The sequence below is a fragment of the Hypanus sabinus genome, chromosome 1 (genome assembly GCF_030144855.1).
Source record: "Hypanus sabinus isolate sHypSab1 chromosome 1, sHypSab1.hap1, whole genome shotgun sequence".
Classification (NCBI taxonomy): Eukaryota; Metazoa; Chordata; class Chondrichthyes; order Myliobatiformes; family Dasyatidae; genus Hypanus; species Hypanus sabinus.
Window position 1 is genome coordinate 97,115,466 of NC_082706.1, and position 27,422 is coordinate 97,142,887.

General features: G+C 38.5%; 1 protein-coding gene across 3 annotated transcripts in view; it reads right to left on the bottom strand.

The window, feature by feature from the left end:
• Positions 1 to 27,422, bottom strand: part of atp9b (ATPase phospholipid transporting 9B) — a 321,211-nt gene that overhangs the window by 40,617 nt on the left and 253,172 nt on the right. For all 3 annotated transcript variants that reach the window (XM_059972582.1, XM_059972575.1, XM_059972567.1), the window contains 5 exons: positions 13,615 to 13,776; positions 12,103 to 12,195; positions 9,986 to 10,069; positions 1,661 to 1,831; positions 417 to 515 (listed from right to left, as the gene is read on the bottom strand). In XM_059972582.1, the coding sequence (XP_059828565.1) occupies positions 417 to 515; positions 1,661 to 1,831; positions 9,986 to 10,069; positions 12,103 to 12,195; positions 13,615 to 13,776 (609 nt within the window). The remainder of the gene's footprint in view (positions 1 to 416; positions 516 to 1,660; positions 1,832 to 9,985; positions 10,070 to 12,102; positions 12,196 to 13,614; positions 13,777 to 27,422) is intronic.

The following is a 27,422-nucleotide window of genomic DNA, read 5'->3' on the forward strand; positions in this document are numbered from 1 at the left end:
GTGAGAGAACATTTAAAAGTTCCATTTGTCACATGTGAAAAAGAATGTTTTCCTTAGCGTTACAATATTAAAGATATACTGCCATCCTTTTCATCTCAATTCCCTTTGGCCTTCTGCAAAATACTTGGTTAATAGGGCATATTTGTGTGGATGGTTCAGCTTGCAGGGCTGTTAGCTTACGCAGGTTCACTGCATCAACAAAACTTAATAAAATTCAAAAAAAATTCAGTCATTCTCTTTTGTTTAACAAAACCCCTTGCTCTAATGCCCTATTAAAAACAATCATATACACATTGCTATAGACCAGATATTTTAATGTTCTCTTGCAGCCCTGTTTGCAGATGGGAGGGGAACATACATTTGTGAAACTTGCCAAGAGTCTCGAGCACATTTAAGCACCTAGTTGGAGCACTTACAGGATGGAAGATGTGGATGTCTTGATTCCTGGACACCAGGTGAGAGCTTTTGGCGATGCAAGTAGCTGTTTCCAATTTATCTCCAGTTAACATCCATATCTGGGAAAATATGATAAAAGTGTTTAAGAGGCTCTTAGGTAGCAACAGAAACATACAGGTGGAGGCAGAAGTTATTAGTGTAATTAGGCATCATTAACTTAATTAGTTTAGCAGAACATCATGGACCAAAGGCCCTCCTCCTGTGTTGTGTGCACGATGGTCTGCAGGAACAACTGCCAACTGAGATTTTTGGTAAGAAAGTCTAGGCCAATGAAGCAGCGACATTATATGACTATATACTTAAATATGTTCAGACTTTTCATTGCTTCTGATTGGCTAACATTCTTACTTCTGAATTTATTATAACAATTTAGTCTGAATTACTTTATCAAATGGAGAGAATGCCAGTTGCATTTATGCCAATTATCTTCACCTTGATGTTCCACATCTTTCTTCATTTTTTATTTTTATTCAGGATTCCCAGCTTCAGCAATAACTTATAAAAATGTAATCTTGTAGGAGATAAGAGCTAAAAATCCAGCAAGTTCACTGTGGGAAGCGAAGGTGAAAATACATCAGTGGTGCAGAGGTGAAGATAGATGATCAAGATATAATCATCAGTCCAACCAGGTAAACATGATGGTCAAGAAAGTGCATCTATTTCTTCAGAAGGCTAGGAAAATTCAGTATATCCTCGTTGACCCTCACCAATTTGTTTTTATTAATGCATCACAGAAAGCATCCTATCAAGACGCATCATGATTTTGTCCAGATTACAAGAAACTGCAGGGGGCTATGGACATGCCTCAGGACATCATGAACACTAGCTTCCTTTTGATGCCTCAGAAAAGCAGCCAGCATAATCAAAGATCCCTCCCACCCCAGACAATCTTTCTTTTCCTCCCACCTTCCATCAGAAGATACAAAAGCCTAATGACACATACAGCTTCTATCCTGCTGTTATAGTACTATTTAATGGTCCTTTAGACCCCAAGATGGAATCTTGAACTGACAATCTACATAATTACGATCTTGTGCTGCATTCTGTCTACCTGTACTGAACTTCCTCTAACTGTAAAACTGTATTCTGCATTCTTATTGCTTTTCCCTTTTGTGACCTGTTGTAATGAAATGATCTGTATGGATGGCAAGCAAAACAAGTTTTGTCTGTAACTTGGTACATGTGACAGCAATAAACCAAATACCTTTATTCCAGCATTTCTCAACATTTCCAGTGTAGGCCTCACATCTGCTTGGAGCTGGTCTTCCACTCCAGTGAGGCAGAGGAGTTCCATTTCACGTTCAAGACTCTCCACAACTGCTGCCACCTTTAGTGAACGATCGTGAACACTCAGCTTTGCCTGATTATATCGGTTCTGTCAAGTACAATAAAATAAATATGGATAAACGTTTACAGAAGATAACTACATGGTGAAATTTTGAGACATGTAGCACGGACAGGCATTTTGCCCCAAGCTGTCTTTGCTGATCGTATTATCTACTCATTCCCTCCCCACCCCAATGCTCCTTATCCCCAGGATACCCAACAACCATGCCCTGCCCTCTTCTTGCAGCTGCCATCAGGCAGGAGGGTGTAGAAGTCCAAAATCCCACACTATCACTTTCCTACAACCATCAAACTGTTAAACAGACCTACACAAGTCTAATCCTACCTCAGCAACAGAACACTATGGGCTACCTCTTGCATTACCAAAGACCTGTTTCTGATTTATTTTTATATCTTACTGAATATCTTGATTAGTTGTCTTTTTATCTTCACTGTTTGGTGTAACTTAAGAATAATTTTTATTTTGTGTGTTGTATAAATCTATATGCCTACGATGCTGCTCTAAATTTTTCCATTGCATTTGTACCTCACCATATTTGTACATGTGACAATGAACTTGACAAATCCCATTTACCTACACAATCCTTTCCTGTCTGTACAGTTGTCCAAATGCCTCATAAATGCTGTAATTGTATCTGCCTCTATCACTTCCTCTGGCAGTTTGTTTCATATAAATCAGGACTGGATATGCAGGGATTTTTCCTGAAGTGATAGAGGTTGAGAAGTGACCTTAGTGATTTATAAAATCATGATAAGGTGGACAGTCACAGTTTTTTCCATAGGGTGGGGGGGCTCTAAAATTACACATACAGTGAGATGGAACAAGCTGCCAGAGTGGTGGGGTGGAAATGTTACACTGCTAAAAAATATGTAGATAAGGTAATGGAGAGGAAAGGGCAAGTGTAGTTGTGGGCTAAATGCAGGCAAATGACATGGTCAGGTGGGCATGGACATGGGCTGAAGGCCCGCTTCCATGTTGCATAGCTCGAAACTGCCTCCTTGTGTTGAAAAGCTTGCCTCTCACATCTCCCTTCCCTTAAAACAATGCCTTCTCATTTGAGACTCCTTTATGCCAGGAAAACAGCTATCTATTCTATTAATGCCCCTCATAATTAACTAAAACTCACTTAGTTTAACATCAACACTTGCCTACATAGCACACATATTGAATGAAATCCAAAAGAACTCCACTTGGCATGGGTACATAGATTAACAGAAAAACTGCTGTTGATCAGTGTGTAAGCAATGCATGTCTAATGATATCTGGCAAACAAAACACTACTTCTGTTCCACTCACCATATGCAAGGTCTCAGATAGCCTGAGCATGCTTCCCTTCAGGCTTGTCCTACCATTCTACAGGATCATTGCTGAACCGTCCCTCACTCCACAAACCTACCCTTTCCCCACGTACTTCCATACTACTGGATAATAAAAGTGTATTAATCATCGATTTAACCTTAGCAATTTACTGAACAATTCATTGCAGAGAAAATTGTTAAAAATTTCTACCATTTTCTGCATGTGGAAGTGGTCACATAGGATAGAACTCAATGGAACCAAATTGGAGGTAAATGGTTAAAACAATTGTTGCCATATCTGAATGCTTACATAAACAAGAGGGCAGAAATTTCTACCCATCAGGATAAGCTATCAGTTACATATTTTCTTACATTTCTAAATCACTGCTGATATTACACTGATGTTAGCGTTTTTTTGTGAAAACAAGAGTAGTTTATCATGTACACGGAAAGAATCCAGCTGTGAAGTGCAAGATAAAGATTCTTTCAGTGTAACATGCTTTAAGAATCAGGACCTTTAGAATGGAAGTTCCAACAGTTACAAATCAAGCCCCAGGTAATCAGATTTATTTATTAAATGCACATCCATGAATGTACCCATGCTATTTTCTTAATTACTATGGTTGAAGTTCCAAATTGTTGGTGCTTCATAGGTAAAGCAGTTTCTTTTCAAGGATTCACTTTATTTCTTGGTGACTCATTTGTACGTAAGGTCTCTAGTTTTGCTCTTCTCCCTTTTCTTTCTTTCCCTCTTTTAGAGAGGAGAGAACCAGCTATTTCTATGCTGAAGCACAGAACTTCGAAGTTCAAGAATCAGCTTTGCGAGTTTATTTAACATTCTTTCTAATGCCCCTATAATGATATAACAAAGTGCAGATCTTTGTTACTAAATTAGTTCCTTAAGGCTGTTACAGCTGGAAGTAGTAATGGAGACAAGCTCCTACTATCTATTAAATGCACCCAATGGCATGCACCTCAAATGGCCTCTGACAGCCATGTCCAGCTCCTGGCCTCCATGTGTGGCTTAGTTACTAAGCCCAGCAGAACCGTTTCTACTGACAAGAGAAGGGTCAAAGGTGGGTTTACGGGCACCTTAAAACCAGTCACTTCAGGCAGATGGGGCTCGTTAGCCGTGGTTGGCAGTTCATCAAGGAGAAGGAAAACTCTGATCTCAAATCTGCACTGCCTTGCAGCTATACCCATTCATGGGGAAGACTTTGGGAGTAAACCTGAGGGGAAAAATCCTGAGCTGGAGTTCCTCAGGCAGTCCGACATTGAGTTCAATGCTGACTGGCAACTCCTGCGACACTGCTGATCCCAAACTGTATCAGTCTCTACCATTCCTCTGGGTTCATCAGATGCATGGAGAGGGGGAGTTACTACATAGGCAACAGCTTGCTCTCCACATTGTACTGCCTAGGATTGCATATCGTGACAGCTAGGATACATTATCCATGGTCAACACTGACCGATAGAGTCTCTCTCTCCCTCTCCTCTGAATATAACAAAATATGAAACTTTTACAAAGTGCGGTCTAATCAAAATTCAATAGGTTTTCTAAAATGAGTGAAAATTTGTCTATGAGAAATAAGTTCAAGTCTTTTGTTATGGCCTTATTGATTCATGTCAGCACTTCCAATGATCTATCGGTTTTTACTCTGAGATCCCTTTCTACTCTATCTTATTTTGAATATAGCTTTTTTTAATATCCAGGCAATAAGTGACATCATTTTTCATACGACAGTGTAGAGCCTCACAGTTGCCAATGTTCCAGTTTGTCATTGGGGAAACAGGATACAAAGTGACCAGGTGAAACCCAGACCTCTGGATCAAATCCACCCAACAAAAAGTAGAAGTACTCAAGATGAGTTTGGACTACTTCATGTATTTCTTAGTGAGCAGGTGTCAACAGGACCAAACATCTTCAGTTTTGAAGGGAATAAAATAAATAGCAAGCCAAAACATTTAGGATCTAATGTGAAACCATGTGCAACATACCAACAGGTGCAGAATAATGGTAATTTTAATGGAACTTATGTTGACTAATGGAGATCACGTGAAATAGGATCTTAAAAGTGGACGGTTTATAGCATCACAAGCGGTTTCATTGTAATAACCACATAACCAGAATGAAGACTTAATTTCAAATATGATATATGATGAAAAGTCAATGAATCCTATAGCAAAAAAATCTACAGATCTCTAAATCTGAAATAAAAATAGAAAATACTGGAGATGCTTAGAAACTTAGATAACATTTGTGAACAGATGTTACCAAAGCTACAAAAAATTTCAGTATTTGAAATTCTCATTTCAGTTCTAACTTTACTGGATGTCCAAATGTTTATGTATTTCATTTCTTATTCACAAGAGTACATACATTCCTTTGCATAAAATATTTTCTTTACGAAGAGTTCACAATGGAACTGGAGGATAAATTGAATTCCACTGTAAATACAGGAATGAATTTGGTGCAAACTTTCATCTAAGTGAGGTGAAGAAATTACAGTTCAAAATTGAGGCTGAGTTTGCTATCAAACTGATACCAAGTTAATAGAGTCTCCATTACTTAATTCAAACAGATATATCACCTTTAGGCAAGGGGCACATCTCCAAACTTTAGTGTTCAAAAGCTAGTGCTCAACTGACTAAGCTCTGCTGTTAACTGCATGTAAATAGCATCACACTACTGAAATGGACTGAGTAACATGAAGCCACAAGACATAAACCTGCTCCATGCCAAACACCTATACTTTTTTCAGTCTTGTTAGTGGCTAAACAAGCAGAAGGCCTGCATCACAAAATAGGACTGACCAAAAAGAGGATATTTTAAAGATGATGGTTCTAGATTTTTTTAAAATGCTGCAGATCAATTAATTAGTTTGAAAGTGATAGTTCTGGCAGTGGTTGCCTTCCGTTTTCCCAGCAGAAATTAGTCAATTAATCAATGACAATTACTAATATTAGATAACTAATCATCGATGAATGATAATTAGCCATTTGAATATAAAAGGAATAGGCCTCTCAATCTCTTTAAGTTTATTCCCTTTTCAAAATAACCAAGGATATTTTACCTTGAATACCATTTTCTTTCCATAACCCAATAATCCCAATTCCTATAATATCCATATATTTGTCAACTACTTTTGAATAAACTCAATGACTAAATCTCCAAAGTTCTCCTTATTCCAAAGATCTACCACTGTCTGAGTTAAGAAGGTTCTCTTCAAACTTAAATAGCCTGAGCTTTAATTTGAAAATGTGACTGAAAGCTTCAGACCGCTCAACCAGTGAAAACATTCTCTCCATATCTACCCAGTCAAGTTCTAAGAAGCTGGCATATTACAAAGATGTCACCTCCCTCTCATTCTTAAGTCTAGAAAACAGAAGCTTAGACTATTCAATCACTTTTCATTCAACAGATCTACCATCCCAGAAAATGGTTTGGAGAATTGTCAATGCCCTCCTTTTATCTCAAGTATATAGATGTTTTAAGCCAAGGAGACCAAAATTGAACATAATACTCCAGCTCCAAATATGATCTCACTGAGATCCTCCATAACTACCCTAAAAAAAATCACAATTCTCGCAACCTCCCTCACCTCCATTTAGGGCCCCAAATAGTCCTTTTCCGTGAGGCAATACCTCGCCTGAAAGTTTTTTGGGGTTGTCTATTGCATCCAGTGCTCCTGGTGTGCTGTCCTCTACATTGGTGAGACCCAATGTAAATTGCAGGACCACTTTGTCGAACATCTCCGCTCCATCCACCAAAAGTGGAATATCTTGGCGACCAACCATTTTAATTCCAATCTCCATTCCTGTTCAGAATGTCAGCTCCAGGCCTCTGCTTTTGCCATGATGAGGCCACTCTCAGTGAGGAGAAGCAATACCTCATATTCTTTCTAGGTAGCCTCCATCCTGATGGCATGACATCAATTTCTCATTCTGCTAATTGTTTTTCTCTTTTTTTTTCCTTTTCCTCTTTCTTCTTTATTCCCACTCTGGCTTCTTTTCTCTTTGCTTCCTCTGGTGCTCCTCCTTCTTCCCTTTTTCCCATAGTCCACTCTCCTCTCCTATCAGATTCCTTCTTCTAGACTTTACCTTTCCCACCCACCTTGCTTCACCTATCACTTCCTAGCTTGTCCAACTTCCCTCCCCCGAGTTTTTTATTCTGGTGTCTTCCACCTTTCCTTCCAGTCCTAATGAAGGGTCGTTGCTCGAAACGTTGATTGTTTATTTATTTTCATAGATGTTGCCTTACTTACCTATTTCTTCCAGCATCTAGTGTCTGTTGCTCTGGATTTCCTGCATCTGCAGAATCTCTTGTGCTTATTATTGCTTAAAAGCCACTACCAATACAGTTAGCACACTACTTGACTTAACCATGTGCTGTACTTGTACATTATATTACCGTAATTTGTGTACAAGGACTCTCGGGTTTCTTTGATCAATACTTCCCAATCTCTCATCATTTGGCAAATACTACTAAACAAAATTTCTACTAAAGAGGATTATCACACTTTCTATTGCACTCCAACGACATTTTCCTTGCATTCACCTGATCGATATTATTGTGGATCTTCATTATTATTTTCCATTCCCACTTATCTTTGTGTTATCAACAAATTTGGAAACATATTTGGTTTCCTCCTCCAAATGAATCATATAGATCTGTGAATAGTAGGGGCCCCAAGCACCAGTCCCTGGGTTTTTCGACAAGCCACAGCCTGCCGATTCAAAAAGTATGTTTTTATTAAACCCTTTGATTTTTGAGTGTTAAACTCAACCCACATCAACATATTACTCCCCTTTCCAATTATGTCACAGGATCATCTCTGGAAGTATAAATTATCTGACTAACCATCCATTTCTTCAAAATTATGAGCAAAGCAGATTACTACACATTTGCAATGCTACTATTTATATTGTTAACAAAAGATTGATTTGTTTTCAGGGGAACTCTGTAATTGACCCTGTTTTCACAGTTTTATAATAATCTAAGGTTGAGCTGGCCTCCACATTATACAATATACTTGATTATCGGAATTCTAAATACTGGTTCATTAATGTTTTAAAATTTAGATAGCGATTTTCTGCACAGCAGTAATTTAGTAAATTGTACATACATAATTTATTCATCCCTGGAACACATCTTTCACCTCATTATGAAGTGTGATATTTCATACCTGGCTGCAAAAGTACAAAAAGATGCAAAGAATACAGCTAGATAAACGAGTCAAAACATCTAATTAACACCTATCAAAAGAACAGTACGCAAACATACATATGCCCAAGTGACTGAACTGGCAGTTATCTTCAATTGTAAATGCAACCATTCCAATGTGATTGAAAAGCATTTGATTTAGAAGTGGACATCCACTTGGACTATTCAGCATCTACATACACACGAGGAAATAAGTAATTGTTTACATTATGTATCCTTTTATTCTTTCCAACTGAAAATACTGTGCTCCCTTATGCTTCTGGTAATTCTTTTGAAACTGAGGCATGACAGGTAACTGCAATATTTCTGAAACATGAAATTTCACATATTGCAGAAAGATTAGAAACTAGTTAACCTTACTTCAGGGATACCAATCCCACCAACTGTTTGCCAACCTTTCATATGGAGGAGAGACCAGTTTACCAGATTCAGAAGTCAAAAATGTGAACTCAGAACACACCTCAACTTCTACATAGGAACAAATTGTGAAAGATTCTATGTTCATATCGATGAATAGGTATAAGTTACAGGTTTTCTTGTAAGCACCAGCCAAACTTCAAGAGCCTAGGCATCAACATCTCAAAGCAAATATCCTGGGCCCAACATATTGATTAAATCATGAAGAAGGCACTCCAGCGGCTATACTTCATTAGGAGTTTGAGGATTTGGTTTGGCACTAAAGACTCCATCAAATTTCCAGATACTGTGGCAAGGATTCTGATTGGTTATATCATCCCCTGGTATAGAGGCTTCAATGCACATCACTGGAAAAAGCTGAAGAGGGTTGTAGACTCAGCCAGCTCTTTTACTGAGACTAGGCTCCTTATTATTAAAGACATCTCTAAAAGGCAGTGCCTCAAGAAGGCAGCGTCTATCATTAAGGACCCTCACATCCAAAACATGCCCACTCTTCTCATTACTACCATCAGATAAGTACTACAGGAGCCTGAGGCTGCACACTCAACATTTTAGGAACAGCTTCTTCCCTCCCCCCCATCAGATTTCTGAACCGTCATGAACACTACCTCATTATTTTGTTCTCATTTTGCACTACTTACCTTTTTGGAACTTAATAGTATTTTCATGAATTGTGCTGCTACGAAACAAAAAAATTCATGAACAGTGATAATAAACCTGACTCTGATGTGCTACCTGCTCACCTAAATCAGTGCCTTGCTAATTTAACAAGAACAATGGTTCAGAAGGCTAAACAACTCTTAATGGCCACAAGTCACAAGAATGATCACAGCATTTTTCACTCAAAGCTGACTGATGTTCTCAACAGAGGCTTATGAAGCTGCACAAACTACTTTAGAAAGAAACTACTATTGTGGCTCACTACAATGGCTTCCTTCCAGTGTTTGGAGAGCCACATGATCCAACGGTGAGCTTCCCACCTATCCGAACCAAGCTCTGTGTGAATCAGTTCTACTGGGGAAAAGCTGGACGTGAAGAGTAAATGAGAGAAACATTTTTTAAAAGATTTAAAACTGATGTTATTGGAATATACTGTGTCATGTAAGCAAGAATCTCAAGCTGCAAACTACATGGAAGACATCCTGCATGAAACTAGGGTTCAGAGAAAATTTCATGTGTGAATTGGTATGTATAAGCAACATCTATTTGAACATGGTTACTGCAGCTGATGTACAATTATACCTCAAAATCCTGGTACTGCTCTTCTGTTAGGGACTTTTTGGCTACCACCAGTGTCCGCAATCCTTCTCTTGCCATGTTCCCGCACTGGAAAAGTGAAGATAAAAGATCATTGCTTATGAACATTAAACAATTTTCCAGAGCATTGATGTATCATACATCTTTAAGCTGTGCATATACATGATTCTCTTCAAAGAAGAGGCAAGACTACAATATGCCATATGCCACAAAACCGAACATTTGTATTTAAACCTACTTCCATTGCTTGAAAAGTCAGTCAAAATGTGTGTTACTAATGTGATTTGGGTGGTCACCTTGACTGAAAGGAGCTTGAAACTGTGCAATCAAGTTGAGAGCCAACTATTATGGCTTGGGCAGGATTGATGAGCTGCTGGGAAAAAGCCTACTTGCTCTGGCACAGTGCACTACAGCCCAGTGACCAGGGTTCAATCTTAGCATCTTGCACTGTGTGGGGTTTCCACTTTTTCCGGGACCACTTGGCTCTGCTCTGGGTACTCCAGCCTCCTCCTCATGCAGATTGGTAATTAGTTGCTCCCAGTGGATAGTCCAAGAAAAGCTGATAGGTTTGTGATAGAATAGTCTGTCAGAGTCATGTCATCTGCAGAAATTCTCTCTGATGACTCAGCAACAGTTGGGTGTATAATAGGCGGACGGGAGGATGCATACATGGGCCTGGTGGAAGACTTTGTCAAATGGTGCAAGCTGAAACATTTGCAATTCAACATCAGTAAGACAAAGGAGATGGAAGACTAAGCCTGCACAGTTCTCTGTTACTATTGATGGTGAGGATGTGGGTGTGGTGACGACCTACAAGTACCTGGGGGTGCACCTGGATGACAGACTCGAATGGAGCACTAACACAGAGACTGTGTACAAGGACCTTTGGTTTGAACTGTGGAGTACATGTGCTCAGAGGCCTAGGAGGAGTGAGGACAGAAATTGTACATATTCTGTACAGGGAATGGTTTTTCTTAATTCTGTGTTCTCTAATGAAAAGGTTTAGAAAACTAGGTAAGAAATTAAACTCTAGAAATGTGACTGCACACCTCATCTTTTCATGTATTACATAGGAACCTCTCTCCAATTTGGTAGTCAAGAATTGTGTACACGTTACCAATTGTTCAGGGTGTCATACTGGAATTAAGGACATGCAGTTGGAGGCAGTGGTAGTAGGTCTGAGAGCTTCTGTATAAAACTGGGCAGTTGTGAACAGAAGTGACACCAAAATGCCTGCAGGTCCCCCCAGGTTACAATATGATTGCATTGTTGAAAACTGTAACGTCAAAAGGTTTCAAGTTGGGACTGCTGAGTTCCCTCATGGCATTAGGTGTTTGTACAGATGGGTTGTCCCATAGCTACAGATAGGCTGGAGAAGCATTTAATAAATTTAGCCAGAGTATATTTTGGGCTAATAATGATATTCTTTTGAAAGATTTTAGTGCAAACAAGGTTTTAAATGGTATCGATCTTTGTAAGGACACTGCTGCTGGCATGGTTGTCGTCCCTCTAGACAGGATTCACAAAATGAACATCAACATGTTAACTATAATGGATTAGTTTTAGGGTTGATGTGTCAGGACTCCAGCTAGTGTCAAGAACAATCACCTGCAGCTTGGCAGCAGCCAGTAAAGCCATCCTACTGACCTCTCAAATGCTCACTCATACGTAGGGGCTGTAGATGAACCAGGCATTGGTAACCTGAGAGTATCAGTACTTTCATTTTTACAATTTTCCTTAAAAGGTTCTGCTGCTAACCAATAAGCAAATGTACTCTTCAAATTAGAACTGCAGAAATGACCTCACACTTCCATTTCTCCAAATCAATGTTCTTGCTATCCCTGGTTTACATTCTCTTCCCTTTAATAACCTGAAGGGTGATGCTGGTTGATCACAGCCCAAAGCTAGAAGTGCCTTTATCAATTAGCAGTCTGAAGATGCTTCATACATGTCCTAGCTTGCCAATGTAACTTAAATGAAAAAAGAGACCCATTATCAGAGACATCTAGGGCCAATCAATCAGGCATCAGAATTTTCTCTGGACCCAGTTTGTATTTCTTTCCCTGAATGTTAATTCCCACCCCCTTTCCAATGGTACTTACCTCTTCTTCCAGCCAATCATTGTACTGCACAATGCTTGACATTGCCACATCAGCACCTTTCATGTAGAATGCAATTTCCCCCGAAGAATCATCCTAAAATTTAATGGAAATTCAGGGGGAAATTTATAAAAATACCAGAACATTTTCCTTCTCATCCTTTTCCCCTTCTCATCATTTTTCTCTGTCGTTTATTAAACCCCTGAATTCTGCGATATGATCACCATCTCTCATCCATTATTAACCAGGACCTTGCCTCAGTTCAGGATTTTCTACCATTCCTAAAACTATAGCCTTGGTATCATTTCCCGATCTGAAATTGAAACTTCAGTTTTAAACCCATATAGCCAAAAGTTAAAGGCTTTTTCTTCAGTAGACTAAATCTGAATCAGAACTAAACCAGCATTTTACCAAGCTAAATGCCATCTTTATCATTTGTATGTTTCCAGATACAAGTTATATTTTGAGTTCAACAGATCTCTTTCTGTGCCAATTGTCAGACACCATTCCTATGATTTTCCCTATACTTGGTGTCATAAACAGATGCTATATGTCACATTGCGAGTGTCAGAAATCACAAAAACATTAAAATTGGGAAAATGAAGAATTAATGCTTGAAGAATTAATCACGTTGGAAGCATTAAAACTTGATCTGAGTGCTTTTAGACACTGGTGCTTGCAACATGTGGAAACAGCAGTGGCAGTACCTTGACCAACTTCCTCATGGGAAGATCTTCAATAGGGTATGGATGCAAACACTTCAAAACAGTCAATTTTTTTTTCTAATCATATTTCTAGCTTTTTTTGTGATTCAATTCTTCAAGAATCATATAAAGAAACCCTCATCTCTGTACACTAGGTTTCAAAGAACTACTGATAATAAGTAAATGTATGGGAATGTAGCATTGGATTTGATGAATACTATCACTTGAATGTGTCAGGCATGAAAAGCACATTTGGGTTTGGGAGAAGGGTGGAATGAAAATTATTGGACAAACGGCTTGGTACAGTTGAGTGTTAGAAATATTGTAATTCTGCCTAACACAGCATGTCTTCAGAAGATTTTGACAATACTCCTGAAGTGCAACACAAAGCAAATTTATCTCTTTCTCTAATTTATCTCTAATTTTACAACCTGTGGGTGGACTCAAATGTGTACTGGCTTTATGACTATATTTTCTCCCAGTTTAGTAGTTTCCTTATTCACATTTCTAATTTACATCACAGCTATAATCTTCAATTTGCAGGCAAATCCATATGTTTCCATTACTTGATTACTGAGAATTTATCTTACTTCTCCATTTACTATTGAATATGTCTTACATTTTACTTTTAGCTAGCTCAAGCCAGAAGCCCAATGCACACAATGGGATTTCAGAAAGAGCAACTAGCAGTTGGCTTTGTTGACCAAAAACTCTTAAGAACTTAATACCAAAGTAGTTTACCGTTTTAGTAGGGAAAGCATTTTATAAAACATTGGATTTACATTCAACTACAACAATTTATAAAACTCACTCTGACAATGATGCCCATTCTTTTGCTTTCAGATGTGAATGGAAAGACCTGTAGAATGATGAATGGAAGTATTTGTCCACCAGGGGTCTTCAGCTGCATAGACGACAGATCCCTGCTTACTAATGTCAGGCCTACACTTTGCGTCCACTGTACGAGAGCCACCTAAACAATGACCAAAGATCAATTACTATTTTGTGTCTACAGTACTGAACACATGCACACAAAGTTCAAAGGTGATCTACTTTCTGATATCTAACCAAAGGTCAAATGTCTGACCATATCAGCCAAGCGAAGATAAGTATACATCATGTTATAGTACAGAATAAACAACATTCTTTTAGAGCAAGTAATGAGTTTAAGAGGTCAGATTAAGAGAACGTAAAACAAACTTGACTTAAAAACTGATAACTAAAAGAAAGGCTTGGAGAATATAAAAGACATCAATTGCTGTTTGATATTACAAGTCGGCTAAATATGTACTGAACTAAAAATAATTTTCCCATTTTTAGAATTGTTTTGCTGATATTTACTACATCTGGCATTTTAGTTATAGCACTCACATTTTGTCAGATTAGACTAAGAAAGGAGATTATCTTAGTGATCACATGTTAAATCTAACATAGTGTTGATGACAACAGTGTAAATTCATAGCTATGTTAACTGGAAACATAAGCAGGATATTGCACAAGATCGATTAGCAGCCTATCAAAATACCAGGACGGGTCTCAGATTTCCAATTATAACTAAACATATTTACCATAATTAAAACTGAAAAGCATGCATTAAAACCGCTTGCTACTTAACATATCTGAACTAATGCGATTAACTTTATGAATGGTCCACTTTATATGTCTTTGCTTCTAAAGCACTGTTTTTGCAAACTGCAACTAAATATGACAAGGTTAGAATTTTAAGCTTTTCTTTCTAATAATTTAATCTCTCTCTATAATCTAAAGTAGCATTTCTGCCCCACATTAGTCAAGCTGAAGGTCCTTGGATTTTTATAAAAAAGATTTTCACCTATTATGTAACTTGCTAACTGGGTAAGTTGAAATCATTTTTGTACACTCATTTACTCATTTAAAAGTTAGTCATTAAAATCATTGTAATTACAATACTATAATTTTTTGTGGTAGAATAACTTTGCACAGGATGTTGTCAGCTGCAAATGATTCAATACTCAAAGATTCATTTCCAATTTGTTCTATGAAAGGTTGCTATTACAACTTGACCTGCAAATTGTATCTCTGCTAATACACTATCATTTAATGTTATGTCCCATTGTACTAAAGGATAAAGTATGCTATATTTGGTGAATCACATCTGTTTATTATTGAAGCTCTGGTTTAACAGGCTGTCTGAATTAGCAGTTTTCACAATAGTTATCAAAGTGTGTATTACCTGTCTGAAAAAACCTGTATCACCCTATTGTAAGTCTATAATTGCCTGGTTAGCATTTAGTATATAGGACAAACAGTTCAAGTCAATATATACACAAATGACAAGATTTACCAGAAAACAGAGAAAACACCATTTGTGAACAATATTGTTCTAAACAATGCAGTAAATCATCTCCCTATGTTGAAATCAGTCAGCAATACACAACTAACCAAAGGTGCTCTTTTATTTAGGGATTAATGAAGCAGGGCTACTTTCAAAAATATTACCTTTGCACCAATCATCATCATCAAGTGCCATGCCCAGTTTGAGCTTTGACTGCCATGGCCCACACACACCTGTTTTGGGTCAAGTGGAGCAATTTATTGGTATTCATTTCCAGTTCTCTGGCTGCTGTCTCCATCATCATTTGTCTTTACTTTCCTCTTGCTTTCTTCCCTTCAATCTTTCCCATAATTACCGTGCATTCTAACTCCTCTTTCCTAATCACAGGTCCAATGAAGTTACGTTGCCTTTTCATGATCTCATACATTCTCTTTTTGTGCTTGCTCTGTTCATGACATCCTCATTAGATATTTGTTTCATCCATGATATTCTTTGCATCCTCCTCAAAAACCACATCTCTGCTGCTTCAATTCTTTTCCTCATGTGACTAGATATTGTCCAACATTCTGAGCCATATAACATAACTGGCTAAACATAACATTTCAGTACTCTGAGGCGGGTAGTTTAGTGTTGGTCAGTATACTCTTCATTCTCGTAAAGGTGTCTTTTGCCATCCCTATTCTTCTTTTGATGTCCATGTCGCACCTGCCATCTGATGTCACCCAGCTTCCTAGGTAGCAAAAGTTCTGTACTTGTTTTATATTTTCCCCATTTATTCTCAGCCTGCAGATAGGATTCTCCTTCTTTTTGGATATCACCACACATTGTCTTTTTGCAATTGATAGATAGGCCCATTTTTGCACTTTCTTCAACAGCTATATCAATTAAGTTTTGTAGTTCTTCCTCCGTACTTGCAAGTAACACAGTGTCTTCTGCATATCAGAAATTATTGATGTTTTCACTGCCAACTTTGATTCCCAAGATGTCTCTTATTTGCAAAAATAGACAAAATAATTTGACTGAAATTTGAAAGGAAACCAGGAAACCTAGAAACCCAACAAAGCAGAAGAATCTGTCTTCCCTATATTTCCACAGTTTCTGGAAGGATCAGCACTATCCTGAAGAAATATTGGATCAATATCATCCAGACACCAGTAAGGAAGCTCAAATCACAGCTTATGGGAGTCAAAGATGACCTGGGACTCGGGTCAACTGGCATTTACAGGATTCCCCGTGTGTGTGGAGCAGCGTATATCGGCCACACAGGACACATGGTGACAACCCACATTAAGGAGGACAGGAGGTGTGTCCATTTGGGTTACCTGGAGAAATCGCAGTTGCAAAACATTGAATTCATAATGGCCATAAGATTGAGTTTGATGGCACAAAACTATTGTGCTGCACCAATGATTTTTTGGGACTACCTGGTGAAGGAAGCCATTGAAATAAAACTAGAGGAAAAGATTTTTAACAAAGGCGAAGCTTTCGCTCTAAGAAAGAATTGGAATTTGATGGTAAATTAGGTGGGAGAGCGGAAACCTGATTGGATGAGGACTAACCAATACAGAGGGACGGACGCTGCTGGTATAAATACCACTGAACCAGACATGCCCAGGCATCAACACTGATGAAAATAGCAGAGTTGGTCATTGAAACATCAGTTAAAATTGATATCTGTACCTGGTTGGAAGCCCAGAAAGAGTTTATTCATCATATACGCCAGGAAAGCACTAGATCCTTTATATTGTCCGTATCAATATTAAGTAATTTGCATATGAAAATATTCATCTAAAATACAACTCAGTTATGATTGATGCCATATTTATTCCTTTAACGTTGTCTCCCCCCTCCCCCGCCCCCCGGATATTAGTGACAGTGATTATTTTCAACAGCAAGTCCTTCTGAAAAAAATCACATCCAGGTCAGACCAGGGAAGTGGCAGGTCCTTGACTGAACCAGTTGGGTGTTTACAATAACTGTTCATTAGTTTTTATCCACCCCCCCCCCCCGGTATTAGCTCATCAAATACCAGCTTTATTGAATTCAATTGCACAGCTTGCCACTACAGAATTTTTGGAACTCTTTAATGACTACATACTGTATCCGTATGAGTCTCCATAGCATCATTAATGGGAATCAGAGAATGCAGTGTTCAATAATGACACGAGCATTATACTAAGAAACATGCGTGATCACCACTGGCAATAATAATCACATCTTCCAAGGACAGCTTCCCAACTAGCCCGACACACACTCATTTATATGCTCTAACTTGTTTACCTTTTGCAGAGCTGTTCCAGACTTTAATTTGTTTCGCTTGCATGACACTCTCTCTAGCTGTCACCATCTACACTCTAATCCTGCATCACTTTGAAACAAGTTTGCTTGGAGCATCTAGGTCTTTTTGAAGACTAAGCAAGGCTGTTGGAGGTGTGAACCAGAATCAGAGACAAGCATTTCTGGAGTTGGCACACAGCAAAAATCAAATGAAAATTCAGGATAGAAGAGATAGATTTAGCAACTGGAAGAGTGGTGAAAGAACGTCTATGCATCTAAGAATGGATAAGGTGTAAAGGGAAAGAACAGGGGAGTCCTTTCTTGCAATACTGTAGGTTTAGTGTGCGCTCTGAATTACCTGAACACCAAAATTGCTACTTTAATCCATCTTCTTCATCACCTACCATCACATGCCAGCTTTTACTCCTCCCCCTCCCCCAGCTTCCGACTCTGTTCCTTTCCAGTCCTCATGAAGGTTCTCGAACTGAAATATTGACAGTTTATTTCCCTCCATTAATACTGCCTGACTTGCTGAGTTCCTTCAGCATTTGGTGTATTACTCCAAGACATTTATGACTTTATCTGGTTCTGAACAGGTGGCATGCTTATTTAATAAACTGAAATCTGGGAATTACTTGGGAAAATAATCACTTATAACATAATTAGATTCAGTGCATGAACTCAAGAGTAGTAAAGGAAAACCAAGGACGAGGATGTTTGAAAACTATCGATAAGATGCCAAGGAGAAGGAATGATGTGATTCACTGAGAGGAGGAATCGGCAAACTGACCCACAAGTGAATAATGGAATGTATTTAAATTCATGAGGAACAAATCAAATAAATTTGTGTCTTGAGGAAGGGATAGTTAGGGAAGGAATTCCAAAGGGTGGGGCCTAGTTGACTGCAGTATAGGGTTAAAGTGGAGCATGAAATTGACACAGAAAAACTGGTGGTGGGATGGGGAGGGGAATGAACGATTGTAAAGTTAATAGAGGTTTGAGATGCAAACCGCAAGAAGCAGGGATCTAAAAGACACAGGAAGAATTTAAAAGGGAGGTATTCTATTACTCATATTCTAGTTGTGGATTTTCTACACAAGATTAATGGCAAATGGATTATATGTTGATGTGACGGTCTAATAACTCATGTCTGTGTGTTCCGGTTATGAGGCCCTTCATCCACTTGTGTATCTCGGGACAATGAGAAGTCAAAATTGACAATTGTGGCTTCATATTTCAGTGAGCTGTGGAATACTAGGAATTGATGTGACAATAGGCATAAAATAGGCTTAAAATTGGAAACAGTTGAGTAAATAAAAACAATATAACTTCATCGCAAAGGAAGCCCCTCATCAGGCACTCATGTTAGAACAACTTATATTTTATGAAATATTAATCTATGGCTTTCAGATTCTGATTGATCCAAATAATTGACTTTTTTAATTCCAAGGCAACTTTAAAATAGTGACATTATTTTTAGAAATGGATTTTGGGAAAACAGAAAACGAAAAATGTTATTTTTATTTTTAAAGATAAAAGTGTTATTTTCAGATACAGTTTGAAGGGGGAAAGTGATATTATGATCTTCCCCAGAAACAGAACAACTTTAAACATTTTTTGCATTGATAATGCACTTCTGAAAAAGTTACTTATAACTTAATATCACAAAGAGAAAAACATTCCTTCTGTTTCAAACACCTTTCTAATGTTTAAGGGATTAAATTCTTGATCAATAATTGCAGGAAAAAAATTGAACAAAAAATTGGCAATTAGGTTAATTGTCTGTGCACAGCCATCACAAACAAGTTTCACTGGATACCAATCAAAAGTGGCCAATTCTTTGTTCTTCTATGCACAGCTAGTGAAGTGAGAGGAACTTCACTGCCCCTTCTCAGATCAGAATCGAGCAAACTGATTAGGGAATCGGATGTACAAACAAGCTGGATGAACTCAGCAGGTTGGGCAGCATCCGTTGAAATGAGCAGTCAATATTTCAGACTGAGACCCTTCGTCAGGACTGAAGAAGGAGGGGGCAGGAGCCCTATAAAGAAGCTGGGGGGAGAGTGGAAGGCACCAGGTGAAAAACCAATCAGAGGAAAGATCAAGGGGTGGGGGAGGGGAAGCAGGGAGGGGATAGGCTGGAGAGGTGAAGAAGGAATGAAAGGGGAAAGCACTATGGATAGTAGTAGAAGGCCAGAATCATGAGAGAGCTGATAGGCAGCTAGAAGAGGAGGCAGAGTGAAAGTGGGATGGTGGAAGGGAGATGGAGGGAATTACCGGGAGTTGGAGAATTCGATGTACAAACCTGCCCTTCCTTCACTCAAAGTGAACCAGTATGTAAGTGATAAATTATTTTACAAAAATTATTTCTTCTAGCCAATATCTTTACTTCCAACCTTCGAAATACTGCTGAACATTTCCCAACTGATTCATGCATTACACATACAATGCCTCTGCATTATTTACTCAACTCTCCTCTGTCAGAATCAGGTATATTATCACCGGCATATGACGTGAAATTTATTAACAGCAGCAGCAGTTCAATGCAATATATAATCTAGCAGAGAAAAAATAAAGTAATAATAATAATAAAAAAGCAAATCAATTACATATATTGAATAGATTTTTTTAAATGTGCAAAAACAGAAAAAATGTGTATTAAAAGAGTGAGATAGTGTCCAAAGATTCAATGTCCATTTAGAAATCAGATGGCGGAGGGGAAGAAGCTGTTCCTGAATCACTGAGTAGGTACCTTCAGGCTTCTGTGCCTCCTACCTGATGGCAATAGTGAGAAAAGGGCACGTCCTGTGTTCTGGAGTCCTTAATAATGGACGCTGCCTTTCTGAGACACTGCTCCCTAAAGATGTCCTGGGTACTTTGTAGGCTAGTACCCAAGATGGAGCTGACTAGATTTACAACCTTCTTCAACTTCTTTCTGTCCTGTGCAGTAGCCCCTCCATACCAGACAGTGATGCAGCCTGTCAGAATGCTCTCCACAGTACAACTATAGAAGTTTTTGAGTGTATTGTTGATATAACAAATCTCTTCAGACTCCTAATATATTATAGTCTTGCCTTTTTTATAACTACATCGATATGCCGAGACCAGGTTAGACCCTCAGAGATCTTGACACCCAGGAACTTGAAGCTGTTCACTCACTCCACTTCTGACCCCTCTATGAGGATTGGTATGTGTTCCTTCGTCTTAGCCTTCCTGAAATCCACATTTAGCTCTTTCGACTTATTGACATTGAGTGCCAGGTTGTTGCTGTGGCACCACTCCACTAGTTGGCATATCTTACTCCTATATGCCCTCTCATCACCATCTGAGATTCTACCAGCAATGGTTGTATCATCAGCAAACTTATAGATGGTATTTGAGTTCTGCCTGGACACACAGTCATGTGTATATAGAGAGTAGTGGGGTATGCACATATCCCTGAGGTGTGCCAGTGTTGACCGTCAGCGAGGAGGAGATGTTATCACCTATCCGCACAGATTGTGGTCTTCCAGTTAGGAAGTCAAGGATCCAATTGCAGAGGGAGGTACAGAGGCCCAGATTCTGCAACTTCTCAATCAGGATTATGGGAATGATGGTATTAAATACTGAACTATAGCTGAGGAACAGTATCCTGATGTAGGACAACAACAGTGAGTTGGTATTCAGAACTCTAAATAAAATTTGGAGAGCGAATTAGATATATATAGAACACAGAAGAGTACAGCACAGGAAAAAGCCATTCAGCCCACAATGTGGTGCCGAACCATCCAAAAGCAAGCTAAAAACCACCCAGACCTCCTTCCTATACATTAGGAAGGAAACAGTGATGAGTAGACTGATGGGACTGAAGGCTGACAAATCCCCAGGTCCAGATGGTCTGCATCCTAGGGTACTAAAGGAGGTGGCCCTGGAAATCATTTTCCAATGTTCCTTAGATTCAGGATCAGTTCCTGAGGATTGGAGAATGGCTAATGTTATCCCACTTTTTAAGAAAGGAGGGAGGGAGAAAACAGAGAACTATCGACCTGTCAGCCTAACATCAGTAGTGGGGAAGATGCTAGAGTCCATTATTAAAGATGAAATAGTGGCATATCTAGATAGCAGTGATAGGATTGGGCCGAGCCAGCATGGATTTACCAAGGGTAAATCATGCTTGACTAATCTTTTGGAGTTTTTTCGAGGATGTAACCAGGAAGTTAGACAAGGGAGATCCAGTGGATGTAGTGTACCTCGATTTTCAGAAGGCATTTGATAAGGTCCCATATAGGAGATTGGTGGGTAAAATCAAAGCTCACGGCATTGGGGGGAAGACATTGACATGGATAGAAAACTGGTTGGCAGATAGAAAGCAAAGGGTAGCGGTGAATGGGTGTTTCTTGGAATGGCAGGTGGTGACTAGTGGGGTGCCACAGGGCTTGGTATTGGGATCACAGCTGTTTATGATTTGCGTCAATGATTTAGATGAAGGCATTGAGAATAACATCAGCAAGTTTGCTGATGATACTAAGCTGGGTGGCAGTGTGACATGTGATGAGGATGTTAGGAGAATTCAGGGTGACTTGGATAGGCTGGGTGAGTGGGCAGATACTTGGCAAATGACGTTTAATGTGAATAAGTGTGAGGTTATCCACTTTGGGAGTAAAAACGGGAAGGCAGATTATTATCTGAACGGTGTAGAGTTGGGTAAGGGAGAAATACAAAGAGATCTAGGGGTCCTTGTTCATCAGTCACTGAAGGTGAATGAGCAAGTGCAGCAGGCAGTGAAGAAAGCTAATGGAATGTTGGCCTTTATTACAAAGGGAATTGAGTACAAGAGCAAGGAAATCCTCTTGCATTTGTACAGGGCCCTGGTGAGACCACACCTGGAGTATTGTGTACAGTTTTGGTCTCCAGGGTTAAGGAAGGACATCCAGGCTGTAGAGGAAATGCAACGTAGATTCACAAGGTTAATTCCTGGGATTTCAGGACTGTCTTACGCAGAGAGGTTAGAGCAGGGGTGGGCAAACTTTTTGACTTGTGGGCCACAAAGGGTTCTAAAATTTGACAGGGGGGCCGGACCTGGAGCAGATGGACGGAGTGTTTTGGTAATACACCTCATAAGAGAAAATAAAATATCATGGGATATGTAGAAAACATGTGCTTTAATTTCAATTGAAAATGAACAAATGCATTACAACAAAATATCTGTCTTTGAAGTCCCATGGTATTTAGCTATTTATTGAAATGACTTTTAAAACACTGAAAATTAAATGAATAAAATACAGCTTTTTTTAATAGTAACAGTTATTATTTTAAAGCACTGAAAATTCTGTTATCCTTCAAGATATTATCATCATCACTCTCCTCCTGACTGTCTTTATTTCAAAAACAGTAGGAGATGCAGGTCTACTTGTCCTGCTCCTTCTTATTCAATTGTCCCCTGTGCCAAAACTCAACAATGACCAGCACAAGGACAGAACAGTGACAGCGCGCCAGTATGTGGAGCGCGTTATTTGATCTGGAGTGCATTTTTTATTTTGAGAACGTACGTGCACCTGCGCACTACTCATGCCCATCACTTAACAGAAATGACATGTAACATGTAAGGCTTATTGAAAAAAATATTTTCAAATGCATTTTTTACATAACATAAGGAAGAAACTTATTTTTAATTTCAGTGGGAGCAGTGTTGTTGGTCTCCCTTTTTAGCCAGCGCATCAAAGTCTGGATTTAGTTTTGTTGTGGCGATTCTCAGGATGGATCTGAGGTGTTTGTCAGTTAACTTGGATCTGTGGCTGGCTTTGTTGATGTTCATGACGCTGAACGCCTGTTCACACAAATAGGTTGAGCCGAACAAAGAGTAAAGCGCAAATGTGGAGTAATACGCTGCACCTCAACAAAGGTCAATGTATATAGAGTGCGTCATCTATTGGGAAAACGCCAGAATTGCGGGGAAAAAACGTTAACAAGGTTGATTAATATAATTTCATCAAGTTCTGCGGGCCGGATTAAAAAGCTTAACGGGCCGCATATGGCCCCCGGGCCGTAGTTTGCCCATGCCTGGGTTAGAGAGACTGGGCTTGTACATGCTGGAATTATGGAGATTGAGAGGGGATCTGATTGCAACATATAAGATTATTAAGGGATTGGACAAGATAGAGGCAGGAAATATGTTCCAGATGCTGGGAGAGTCCAGTACTAGAGGGCATGGTTTGAGAATAAGGGGTAGGTCATTTAGGACGGAGTTAAGGAAAAACTTCTTCTCCCAGAGAGTTGTGGGGGTCTAGAATGCACTGCCTCGGAAGGCAGTGGAGGCCAGTTCTCTGGATGCTTTCAAGAAGGAGCTAGGTAAGTATCTTATGGATAGGAGAATCAAGGGATATGGGGACAAGGCAGGAACTGGGTATTGATAGTAGATGATCAGCCATGATCTCAGAATGGCGGTGCAGGCTCGAAGGGCCGAATGGTCTACTTCTGCATCTATTGTCTATACCATGACCATATCCTTCCATCTTCCGTATATTGTTGTGCCTCTCTTAAAAGCCTCTAATCCACCTCTAATTTGCTCTATCACCATTCCAGGCAGCGCATTCCTGGCATATAAAATCATTTAAATTATTTCAGTGGCTTGTAATATTACATTTGTATATTAAATCAACATTAAATATCAATTTAAAGTTTAGAGACGCTTGTGTATAAGAAGAAATATTTTCATTTACCAACTGGTATTTAAAATTTCAGGTTTTGACACCAGACAGGTACACAGAAAGATGGATATCCTTAAATCATTAATAGCTAAACATTTTGCAGCAACTCCCATGTTCTGGAAGATGGAAGACACTGGATGGTTACTTTATTGCGGCTTTACAAAATGAATCAAGGCTCTTATGGACAGACAAGTGGTATTGTGTACTGAATGACAAAGAAAACCTCTCAATTCACACAATTCATAATCAGGTTGGCATCAAATATGCTGCCGGGATAACAAAATGAACTAAGTAACTTGTCCAAGAGATGCAAAGTGCTTATTTATCTACTTTAAGACACAGTTGTGAAACATTAATAATCTTTAATTGCAACGAGTATAGCAGGTATTAACAACTTAAACCACTACTTAGCACCTGTTTCCTTTCAATTTTGTGCCAACTTTTCTTGAATAGAAAAAGATGTCCTCCTGTAATACATGTTGTCTTGAAAAAAATGATTAAAATAATTTTTACCAGAAATCACTAGAATGTAACAAATTAATGCTGATAAAAGGACCAAGAATATCAAATACCTATTGCAAGACATTGAGATAAATGAAAGCAATAATTATTCTAATAAATACATTTCCATCTTCCACTGAAAAATGAGGTTTACAAGAACACTTCAACGATTTAAAGTTAAACACTACTTTCACAGGAAAACACCAGCGGTATATTAGTTTTACTGTGCACCCTGTACCAGCTATTATCTGTGTAACTAAAATTAATCACTAATGGTGTTCATTTTTCCACATTATACTGAGTATAGAATATATAGATTTAGTATAAACACATACGAAACTGAGGTTTCGGTCTAAACACAAAACACAAACATAGTTTTTAAGAAAGTTAGATACTTATTCACAATCACACAAACAAAAGCCATCGTTTAAGTGCCCTGATCGGCACTAGGTATTTGACCATAATGCAAACACACTTATAAAAAAATAGTATTTTTATACATAATCTAACAACACAATTAAGATTTTGGAAAGCCTAATATCACCCTTTACATGATAAATTACTATTTTATGACAATAACCAGCCACTAAATCATTCCCCTCTGACCAGGGATCAGAGGTCTTTAGAGGCACTGTCAAAGTATGCCCTTATATTACTAGGCTTGCGGCCTTTGTACTTCATCAGACTATTCACTTAGTTTATCTCCTTTTACATTAGGTTGGTGTACCTGTCTAACAGAAAATGATGACGGATTTTACTTCGAAGATATATAGTAATGCTCTTTCTCAATGTCTGCTTGCTTTTTGTGAACATCGCATGCGCAATTTATAACAGCGTACCACAGCAGTTTCTATATTTGCACAACAAAATGAAACACTGAGAACTAATCACCACAACTACAAAAGCAATGAGATTCATCATCAGAGAAGAGTTGTGACTCCAAGTTCAGAGATACGTAATTAATGTACTCAACAGATACATACAGAAAACATTTATATTAAAATAATTAGAGGATAAGCATCAAACTATAAAAAGCTCATTCATGTGCACTCACTTTTACTTTTTGGGAGCTTGAATAATCTGAATAATTTAGAAGTTAAAAGATACGAGTGTATCTCTGGCCTTTTATGAACATGAAATGGAAATGAGAAAAAACATACAAGAATAATTCTTAATAATTTTCTCTTGCGTGGATTGAATTAAAAATTATTGTTATACATTGGTATCAAAGACAGACCAATTCCCACTTGTTTACCTCAACATACTTCCTGTGTTTAATCTCACAACTGTGCTATCAGTATCAAATTTGAAGTTTGCATTTACGCATTTTCAAATAGTCGAAGTTTTAAAAATAAATGGAATCTAAAAAGGCACACAAACATTCCAGTCTTTCATTTATAAATCATAACAATGTAATAGTCAGAACATAAAACAGTACAGTACAGGAACAGGCCCTTCAGCCCATGATGCTGTGCAGAAATAACTAAAGCAATACACACTAAACGCTGGTGGAAAGACTATCTCAAATCTCTTACTATCTTTCCTTTTAGTTAGTCCAGACAAAGGGTCTTGGCCCGAAATGTCAACAGTGCTTCTCCCTATAGATGCTGCCTGGCCTGCTGCTTTCCACCAGCATTTTGTGTTGCTTGAATTTCCTGCATCTGCAGATTTCCTCGTGTTTACTGAAATAACTAAACTAGTTAAACATCTAAATGAATCCTTTTTGCCTGAGCAAAGGGTGCCTAGGAGCCTCTTAAATGACTATGCTTACCTCCATTCTCACCATCCCTATCAGAGGATTCCATACATCCACCACTGTGTTAGAAAAACTTGTCCTGCGTATCTCCTTTGATCTCCCCCCCCCCCTCAACTCAAATGTCTATTATAAGACATTTTAACCCTAGAGAAAGATGCCAGTTGTCTACTCTATCCATGCCTTCCACTATTTCCACTATCTTATAAACTTCTACTAGGTCTTCACTTGAGCTCTGCCGTTCCAGAGAAAACAACTGGATCATTCCCAACAGCAAGCGCCTTCTAATCCAGGCAGCATCCTGATAAACCCCAAAGCCTCCCTTTAATGGAATGAGCAGAAATGAATGTAATACTCAGATATATTGATTATAACAATGATACTCTGGTTAGTGACATTTGTACCCAGAGCAACCATTATCTTTTCTATATTTTTATGTCCCTTTATTGGCTCAAACCTAACCCTCATTTCTGACTTCACTATTCTTGCTACCCCTAAACTGGTAAGAACATTCTGAACTGTAATATTCACGAACTCGCAAAACAAATCTGGAAACCGCTTATGTTTGAAATTTCCTATTGTTAATTGCAATGTTAGGGAAGAGCAAGGAGAAAAATACATGAGTTAAGAATCACTGAAGAAAATGGGTGAATGAGGCATTCAAAACCCTGAAACTGAAATGTGAGTGACACAGATAAAAAAGTGAACTAAAAGCTGGAAGGAAAACAATTAAAATGACCTGAACAAGGGAAAATAATTTAGGAAAGCACAGATGAGAAAGCAGATGAAGGCAAGAAAAACAGCCAATCATTGTGTACATTGTGATTCTGGAAGGCAAAAGGGACAGGTACAACTTACTTTGGATAAAGCATCATTTTTCACTTAAAGGGCACAATTTCAAATTATTCCCAAATCTTGCATTGATTTACAAAATTACTGAGCATAAATTCATTTACCATATACTTCAAACAAAGAAGCAAAGCTCTGCCTGCCTTGAGAAAGTAGCAGATGAATCAAAATGTAAATTTATGCCAACCAGAAGGCATTGTATACAAACCAAGGGGTAGGTTTACAATACTGAAAGGATT